The 9,410-nt window shown below is 54.5% G+C and overlaps 1 protein-coding gene across 1 annotated transcript; it reads left to right on the top strand.

The window, feature by feature from the left end:
- Positions 1-555: 555 nt before the first annotated feature.
- Positions 556-6,243, top strand: PDX1 (pancreatic and duodenal homeobox 1). Its single transcript, XM_026492877.3, has 2 exons — positions 556-1,050; positions 4,647-6,243. Exons 1-2 carry the CDS (start codon positions 648-650, stop codon positions 5,090-5,092), a joined length of 849 nt encoding a protein of 282 aa, XP_026348662.1. The 5' UTR covers positions 556-647; the 3' UTR covers positions 5,093-6,243.
- Positions 6,244-9,410: the final 3,167 nt, after the last annotated feature.

The raw sequence follows: 9,410 nt of genomic DNA, 5'->3' as shown, positions 1-9,410 counted from the left end.
AACATACAACGAATGCTGAATCTTCATGTACTTAGCTCACTGACGTCATTGTGGTTGTGTACAAATTTCATAAATAAAATAGGACCAACTGCTTCTGACCTATAGAGCTCGGGTCTGTAAACCTTTTTAACCGTATTCCCTAACAGTTAAAAAAAAGTTTAAATACACAACCTCGGCATAGGTATATTTATAAATTATATTAATGGACTAATGTATTATGTACATTACCAAACAAGGAAAATAGATCAAAGTATGATGAAAATATATTTCTATAATTGAATGTAAATTTTAATATTTTCGCGAATGCTCCACTTTACACAGCACTGCCAGCTGCGCATACAGGTGTGTGCGGTAAACTCAGCTGAGAGAGAAAATTGAAACAAATGCAGGTGCTCTCGGGTACCTGGGCCTTGCTTCTTAAGGCAGTCGGCCAGGCCAATAATGGCCCCAGGCTGAGCCACGTGGGGCACAGCGGAGCCTATGGCGGGGCGGCCGGCCCGACAGTCCCCGCCGGCGGCGGGTTCCCTCGGCGAGCTGAGCGGAGCTGTCAAAGCGAGCAAGGGTGGCGGCGGGAGTGGGAGAGCTGCACAGCTCCAACTCCCCAGCCCCAGCTCCCCACTCCTGGCGTCCGAGACCCGGCGGCAGCCATGAACAGCGACGAGCAGTACTACGCAGCTACGCAGCTTTACAAGGACCCCTGCGCGTTCCAGCGCGGCCCGGCGCCAGAGTTCAGCGCCAGTCCGCCTGCGTGCCTGTACATGGGCCGCCAGCCCCCGCCGCCGCCGCCCCCGTTTCCGGGGACCCTGGGCGCTCTGGAGCAGGGCAGCCCCCCGGACATCTCCCCGTACGAGGTGCCTCCCCTCGCCGACGACTCCGCGGTGGCGCACCTCCACCACCACCTCCCAGCTCAGCTCGCGCTCCCACACCCGCCGGCCGGGCCCTTCCCGGATGGAGCTGAGCCAGGAGCCCTGGAGGAGCCCAGTCGCGTCCAGCTGCCTTTCCCGTGGATGAAGTCTACCAAGGCTCACGCGTGGAAAGGCCAGTGGGCAGGTAAGCCTGGCTCTGCGCCCCCTTTGTCCTCACCCGCTCTCGTACCGGCTGCCCCTACCTCCAAACGCTCCCTAGGATCCTCTATCGGTTCCCGTTCCCAGCCCGTTTGGACAACCCAGGGTCGGACTAAATTACAGAGGGAGCCAACTAAGCCATCCAGCACAGAAGTGCCTTTCTGGTCCCATTTAGAGCTTCTTTTCCTCCTCCCTGGAGCTTAAACCCTTCTCTCCTGTACACTGAACTCCAGCAGCTTGCGCACCCCCAGAAAGCTAAAGCCTGGCTGAGCTCCAAGCTTCGGACCCTCCGGATCCTCCTCCACTGGGGGATCCCCCTGGCCAGGACTCCACGGAGTGAGCGTCAAGGAAGCCGAGCCGGGTTCTGGGATGCTCCCGGGCCCGGGCCGGAGCGCGCCTTTGGAGTCCCGGGCCCCCTCTGGCCCTGGGCCCATCCAGGAGGCTTCAATAGAGGAGTACAGACAGTGTCGGAGGCACTCAGTGGATGCAGAAAAGCGGGGAAGACAAACTGCACCCAAGTTTGCAAAGGCGGCCCGGGATTGGGAGGTTGGGGGTGCGGGGGGTACTCACCGCAAGATCGAGGCCTGGCTGCTCAGCCTGGGAGACAAGCAGCTGGGAGAGGCGTCTGCGATGCTAGTTCACTTTTGAACACACAGAAACGTTCCAAGGGGTCTCCCCCATGCTGCTTCCCAGCAAGTAAGTTTGAGGAAGAAGATGCCCTCCTTGCACGGCCGTTTCAGGGAGGCGTGAGCACTGGCTCCCCGCGGCCCTAGGCGCCGGCGTGTCACAGAAGTTCGTCCTGGGAGCCTGGAAGCCGAGACGCGGAGGGCCCGCAGGCCCCTTCCCGCCCGGAGCTGGCCGGGGGTTCTGGCCGCTACACAATGTTATCGCTTCCGTGCCGCGGCCACCTGTGGTCACACCTGCATGGCGCGTAGTTGACTTTTCTTTTCCTTCCAGTAGTCGGAAGTTGGGGGAAAGAGGCTCAGTCTGCCGCCCCCCATCCCCACCCCAGAGTCCTCGGAGCTCTGTCCGCCTCCGGTGCCTGACACGGACCCCGGCGCAGTCCAGCGAGCTTTGCGGGGTCCGGGCTCGCCCAGGGTCCCCGGGGCTCGCCTCTCCCCCTAGTTCACTTTCTCGAGATGGCCGAGTGTGAGGACCGGGCGGGTCCGGGTCCCGAGTCAGGACAGGGCCAAACTCCGCTGCAGTCTTCCCCACCTACCGCGCAGGCCAGGGCGAGGGGGGCGCCAGACGCTGCCCGGCGCCTGCGCGTACTTACGCAGCCCGCGAGGCCGCCGCCAGAGACTGGGGAGTCTTGGGAAATGCGGGATTCTTGGGAGGCGGGGGACTAGGTCCCTCCACCCGGGGTGGGGGCTGGGGACGCGTATTTCCGGCATTCCAGGGAAGCCCCAAATGAAAACGATGAAACGTTCCGAAGCGGGCTAACTTCCCCACCCCACCCGCAGGGTGTGAGCCCTGCTCTGGTGAAGCTTGGGCTCAGGCGGACCTAAGGATCCAAACAGTAAAATCCGATAGAAAAGTGGTGGCCTTGCCCCGGGATGGGGGAACCCTGAAAGGGTAACAACCTCGGCTTGGAGAGTCAGGCAGAGAGAGCCCTCTGACCCGCTACAAGCTCAGGCCAGGCGGAAAGGACCAACCCCCTTTCCTGGAAGCTGCCCGTAGGGTTCTCCTGCGGCCTAGAGGTCCTCCCCCGAAATCTCTCGGCGGAGCAGAGCTTTATGGGTCTGTGAACTCCCCTGCCCACTCCTAGTGAGGTTTCAAACCCCTGAGGAGAGTAACGTGACCAAAGGGCTTTCATTTGTAGCACAATATGAATACTAACAACAATACTATGGGAAGTTTTGAAAATGTCGACCTAAAAAATGAACTGCAGCAGCCTCACTGGCGGGCTTGTCCCTAAACCGGCCTCACCCTGCGCCTTTGGGAAGGGCACGGACGTGGGGACTCTTGACATCTTCTCCATAACACCACCAACGGCCTCCATCTCCTGCCAACCTGTCCTGAGCTGGGGTGGTGGACCCTGCCGAAGTCGCTGGCAGCGCCTCCGTGTCACCCGCGGAAGAGGGCCAGAGCCTCGAGAGATTGTGGATTGAATTTAAGAACCTCGGAGGGCCTTTTCAACGTTCATTTAAGGCTGCATTGCTTCTCTCCCATGCCCAGGAAAGCTTAGAAGTGTAAGACTCTGGAGGTGCTCCCCAGGGAGCAGGCCTCCTCTGCTGACTCTAGCCCAAGCCTCAGCCTTGGGTTCTGGGCACCACCTTTTGGCCTGGGGGGAAACCCTCCCACCAAAATACATACTAGCTTTTCAATTCCCTAAAGCTTCCCAAGAGTCACAGCAAAAATATCCCAGACTCTGTCCTAGGACTTAGGCGTCTTCCTCGGGTGCAGTCGGTAACACCACACGCAGAAAAAGGAAAAAAGCTCAAGACCTGGAGCAGAGCGGCAAACAGCAGGTGTGCAGCGGTAATTTGCTGGGCCAGCGGTTGCTTCCTTGCCACCCGGGCTAGGAGCTGGAACGCCTGAGCCTTTGACTCCACCACTACCCCATCCTCCATAGGGCTCTCCGCTCCCAGTGGAAATCTGACCCCCAAGGCTCCCCGCTCACTTTTGTCAGCATTTGGAGCCCAGGACACAGAGGCCAGGGCTGACAGGGACCTTCCTCCGGGACCCAGAATAGTTTCCCTTCTCCAGGGCAGGGATCCGGCGATTAAAACAATTAGAGAGAATTTACCAGCTTTTGAGTTGGGGATGATTACAACAATATAACTATACAGAGATAACACATGGTCAAATATAACAATATATGTCATAAGCTCAGGGTTTATATTAGCTCAAGGTTTTTCACAATGAGGTTTGCACTTATACGTTGATCATGAAATCAGTTAACTGGGTTAAGACCTTTTTTAAAAAAAAATAGTAAACAATAGTTTACTATTAATATATTTTTATATATTTACTATATACTATTTACTATATATTTGCTATTTACTATTAACATATATTAATAATAATAATAGTTTCCTATTAGATAGTGTCATGTGGTAAAGGTTGGTTTTATGTCCTGAATTTTTTTTAGTGTTCAATAATTTATCAGTTGCGTATTAACTAAAATTTTTTTATGTCAGTTCTATGTCTGCGTGTGCACTGGGTAGTGATGTGAAACATTTACTGTGGGTCAAGGTCAGAAAGCTGTAGTTTTTAAAAAGTCCTATACTAAAGGCATCTGTTGCCTTTGTAGAATCAAGCAGGTTTAGATATCTATTGTGTGTGCATCTTAATCACCATCAACCCACTGAAGAACCACTGGTTGATAGAGCCCACCGCCTGCTCACAGAGAGAGCCTGAGAGCAGGCACAGCTTTGACCTCCCAAGAAAAGGTGACCTTTACTAGAGAAGGGCTGCGTGAGCCCAGACCGAGCTCTGGGATAGGAGGTTGCACTGGGTGGTGGGAGAGCCTGGGAGGACCAGGGCTCCCAGGATTGGGGCTGAAGTGTTGGGCTTCATGGGTGGGGCAGGAGGAGCCAGGGATCGAGGGACCACACTCACGTGCCCTGTCGCCCACAGGCGGCGCCTATGTTGCAGAGCCAGAAGAAAACAAACGGACCCGCACTGCCTACACGCGTGCGCAGCTGCTGGAGCTGGAGAAGGAGTTCCTATTCAATAAATACATCTCCAGGCCGCGCAGGGTGGAGCTGGCCGTCATGCTGAACTTGACAGAGAGACACATCAAGATCTGGTTCCAAAACCGTCGCATGAAATGGAAAAAGGAGGAGGACAAGAAGCGCAGCTGCGGGCCAGCAGCCGGGGGTGGCGCGGATGCTGAACCAGAGCAGGACTGCGCGGTGACTTCGGGGGAGGAGCTGCTGGCGCTGCCGCCATCGCTGCCCCCCGGTGGTGCGGTGCCGCCCGCTGTTCCCGCGGTTGCCCGAGAAGGACGCCTGCCGCCCGGCCTTAGCGCATCGCCGCAGCCCTCCAGTGTCGCGCCCCTGCGACAGCAGGAACCCCGGTGAGAGATGGGGGCTCCTCCTGGCCAGGCGGCTTCAACCACTGGTAAAGAAGGGGGGAGCAGTGTCGGACCCTGGGTGTGGACAACCATCCCTGGCCGTTCAAGGGGTCAGGAACTGCGGAGGCCACCCCAGACGGAAGGGGAGAACTCGAGTTCTCAGGCACCTGTGCCAACTGGGGCGCCTTGGGGAGACAACTGGCAGACCTTCTGAAAGGAGAAGAGAGGTTTTCTGTAATATCTGGGGCCTCTTCTGGTGATATTGTTGGATTGGAGACATCTGCTGCTGCTGTGTGGGTCCTAGCACTCCAGAACCATGGACCTCTTTAGAGAAGCCAGCTCTTCAAAAGACAACAGAAAATACAAGCTGGAATGCTCCCCAACACATTGCAGGCAAGCTGGACAGAGCGCCTTAATCTGACCTGAAACAGAGCCAACTTTACTCAGGCTTCTGCCTTAACGCTTAGAAATAATTGAAAGGAAACTTCTAAGGATCCAAAGACCTAGTGAAATTGATGCCCATGGAATAGAATAATTCCTCCTCTGCCTCCTCCTCCCTGTGTTTTCCTCTTCCTTTTTACAACCCTTTTTAGTATAGCCATGTACTTCACCAGCTCACATCCTTCGATCTGCATCTCTTTTCTCCAAAGAAGAGGACGTCTTGCAAGTGTGGCCAGGCAGCAGCAGGGCTGGGATATAAAGGCAGTGCCAGAGTCCCTGCACATTCAGTTTGTCCAACACTTGGAGAGACGGCAAGGGGAGATGGGTCTAGAGCAAGGGATTTGGGGGGAAAAGATGGCCCCCGAGCCATCACTAAACTGAAGCTATTTGGAGCTTTCTATTTAGGATGTGGATTTAGTGCCTAATCTCAGGGCAGGAGAGACTGTATGAAAGGTGAGCAACATGGCCTGACCCGCCTTGGAAACTATTCCCAGAGACAGTGTGATTCCCACATCTTTAGAAATGATGAAAACGTACATGGTTGGGAAGTTTGAAAACTGCTTATTTTTATTTAAAGTTTTAAAATTACCTAACAGTTCTTTACAACCAGGTCTGTAGTTTCCAAGTCAGTTGCTTGTTTCAGGGTCCGGGCCTTGTGTTTGGGTGGTGTTTGTGGAAAACAATTAATAAATATGAATAACATAGAAAAGAGATGCAAACTGATTTCCCTGGCTTTGTATCAGATTTTCTTGCCATGCAATGATTCCATTTCATTTTAAAAAATTAAAGCATCATTTATTTGTTTGGTACTAACCAGAGAAGAGGGGGCAATTAAGAAATACCACATTTGGGTTTGAGGTTGGTGGATTTTCATTTTTTGTTTTTTTTTTTTTGTTGTTGTTGTTGTTTTGCTTCGCTTTTAACTTGACTCACTGCTGAAGATGAATTTTTCAGGCAATATAGCCCAGAAGCATGGGGATTCTAAATGCCACTGGCTGGTTCCAAATGGCACAGAGCCAGGAGCAGCCCATCCTGCCAGCAGCCCATCCTGCTGGCCCTGCTGCAGCCAGGAAAATGGGCCAGCTGGTCAAGGCCTTGGCCAGGTATCCTCATTCCTCCCAAAACAGAGGTCTGGGGCAAAGGCTTTCTGAGTGGTTCTTCTAAAGGAAGTGTTGCTTTGGATGAGTCTCCCCTCCTGGAGCCCCAAGGCCATCAGTGTCTTGTATTAGGGGCAAACTGGGCCCAGACTAGTGGGCTTCCGATCTCTGGGGCCACCTGCTCCTCCCTCCACTGCTAGCGCTCCCACCCTTGCGGGCCATTGGCTCACTCCCAAGGGTCACTGCTGTTTTCTTTGCAAAGGGACAGCAGGGCTTGTTTTTGTTTTGTTGTTGGTTTTGCTTTTGTTTTGTATTGTTGTTTTTGTTTTTTGAGAGAAAGAAATTGAGTCATAAGGCCCCTCTGAAGTAAAGGAGGGTCCATGGATCAGAAAGGGGAACTTTCTCATCAGTGAGGCGCCTCACTGGGGAGACTGTGACCTTGCCCTGCAGCTTCTCCACACATGCCTGGGCTCTGGAATCTAGCAAATCTGCCTTCACACCCCCGTCCCTCAAATACTGACCCATGACCTTGATAAAATTATTCAACTTCTCTGAGCCTCAATTTTCCCATCTGTAAAGTGGAAGTAAATACTACATCGAAGAGTTGTGAGATTTAAACCAAAGAATGTGTGTAAAGTGTTTAATTCACTATCTAGAAATAGTAATCCTTCCACATTGTTTTCTGACCATCATTCCTTTCCGAAGCAAGCCCTGAGCGGCTACTGCAGAGATTCACCAGGTCTCCTGCCAGCCCTAAAACCCCTCTCCTTTGACAAATCCCCACTCTGTCGCTGTTGATGTGACTTGTTCATATAACCATATAACCAGTGATCGTTAGCATTTACTAGTTTTATGACTGCCTTCTTCATAAATAAACTCTTTTGATTTCCCACAGCAACCTTCACCAGGTAAGTGAAACTGTCCCCATTTTACCCGAACAAAAGCTGATGCTGGGTGGAGAGGACTGGCTGAAGCTCAGCCACTCAGTTGGTGGAGGCGCGGAGACTTGTCCTCGGAGGCTTCCAGGGCTCCAGAGCAAACCAGCCTCCATCTCTCCGAGACTCCCGCCCCCATCTCGCGCGCTACCCCGACTGCACCGTGGCCTCTCCGCGCGGGCTGGAGGGTTCAACAACCCAAAGAGAAGTGTGAGCAACCAGGGGCGGGCTTGCGTGGCCGAGGGCGCAGGTGCTGACTCCGGGCCAGGCGTGTGGTCTCCAACTGCCCAGCACCGGGCGCGGGATCCCTAAGCTTCGCTGAAAGCCAGTTCCGCAGCTCACCGCGACTCCGCCACCGGCCGCAAGAACCGTGCCTCCCACGGAGAAGAGCTCCGGCTTTCAAGTCCCCGCGCGCAAGGCATGAAATCCAGAAAATCCAGCGTAGTCTTGAGCTAATCATTTAATTATCTTTCCTCTTCCATAAAATGGGCTCATAGTGGGATAAAATGGGATGATGTCTTTGAAGTGTTTGTTACGGAGCCTGCCGACTCGTTGCCAGTACGCGCGGTAGGGGGTGAGCATGGTGGCAGTGGCAGGGGTGAGGTGATGTTGCCAGTAAAGGCCAGCCCTCCAGGGAGGCGCAGGGAGGCAGCGAAGAGCGCAGCCCAGCTAGCCAGATGGGCCTGGAAGAAAGGAAGAACGAAGGACGAGCTCCCCGGTAGGGAGAGCCCACTTGGTGCGCCATCGGATCGGTGGAAACTCGGCGGAGGACTTTGTCCAGACCCCTCTTGGCTAAAGGGCTAGGTTGGGCCCCATAGGGAGACCCGCGTGGGGCACGACGCGTGAATCTCCAACTCTGCGTGGCCACCCTCGGCCAAATGCAAGCGAACCTTGAGTCCGAGTGGCGGGGGCACTTGGAGCCCCAAGCCCAAACCCACGCACAAAGAGCCTAGCCTAGTCTGCGGAGCCCGGAGGCCAGTAAAGTTGGGATCTCCCAGGAGCCCAGAAACAATACAAAACCAAACAGCCCGAGGGGCCTTGAGAAGGGCCTCTTTCTGCCAATCAAGGGATCTCCAGGTCCTAGAACTCCTCAGGTGACTCTCATACCTGCCTCTCCTGTAGGGCTGTCGGCATCCCTCTGATCTTCAGGTTGCGCGTGCTCCTCTCCAGGAAAGAACAGACACCGGTAGCCTTTGAAAGCTCTCGGGGAAAGTGTTCCCGGCGGGGAAGATGAGCAGGGCTCCGGGAACGCGGTACGCAGTTCTCCGCGCAACTGCGCGCGGGTCCGGCAAGTGCGCTCCAAGATCACGGGACCGCGGGGGCTCTGTTCCCGCTCAGACGAGCCCAGGAGCTTCCGCCCGCACCTCCACGCCAGGCCAACCCGGATGATCATCCAGGCTGGAGCCACAAGCCTGCCATGCCCCGCGCCTCCGGAATCTACGACCGGAGGTTGGTGGAGCGCCGCTGCGCGCTGGTGGAGCCGAGATGAGCGCTCCCTGCGCGCGCGCCTATTTCTGCGGCAGGGTCCTGGGGATTCGGAAAATTCGGCACAGAGTTCCTCACCACACGCACACTAAGCCGCCGAGAGAGTGGGAGCTGGGGTGGAGAACCCAGGAAAGCACACCGCTGAACAAGCAGGGACCTAAGCTATAGGACTCCTTGTGAATAGTGCCGCAGTCACACAGTGCCAGGTATAGTGCACTGCAAGCAAAAGTCTCATTTTCTTGAGAGATGTAGTTCTTTCTGTAGGTTTGCTAACAGTCTCTCGAAGAAGTTCTCACCTTAAAAACTAAATTCATACCATGCAATAACATCTGAAAGTTGGTGATGAATTTTATGATCGGCCTATAGT

The sequence above is a fragment of the Ursus arctos genome, unplaced genomic scaffold (genome assembly GCF_023065955.2).
Source record: "Ursus arctos isolate Adak ecotype North America unplaced genomic scaffold, UrsArc2.0 scaffold_10, whole genome shotgun sequence".
In the NCBI taxonomy this organism is placed as follows: domain Eukaryota; kingdom Metazoa; phylum Chordata; class Mammalia; order Carnivora; family Ursidae; genus Ursus; species Ursus arctos.
The sequence above is the reverse complement of the archived record's forward strand: the minus strand, read 5'-3'. Positions and strand labels throughout refer to the sequence as shown.

What these genes read in the sequence shown, in the direction of transcription:
- PDX1 (XM_026492877.3), top strand. Translation starts at nt 648, where the DNA reads ATGAACAGCGACGAGCAGTACTACGCAGCTACGCAGCTTTACAAGGAC. An exon ending in GTGGAAAGGCCAGTGGGCAG is followed by an intron (nt 1,051 to 4,646) that starts GTAAGCCTGGCT and finishes TGTCGCCCACAG; the next exon opens with GCGGCGCCTATGTTGCAGAG.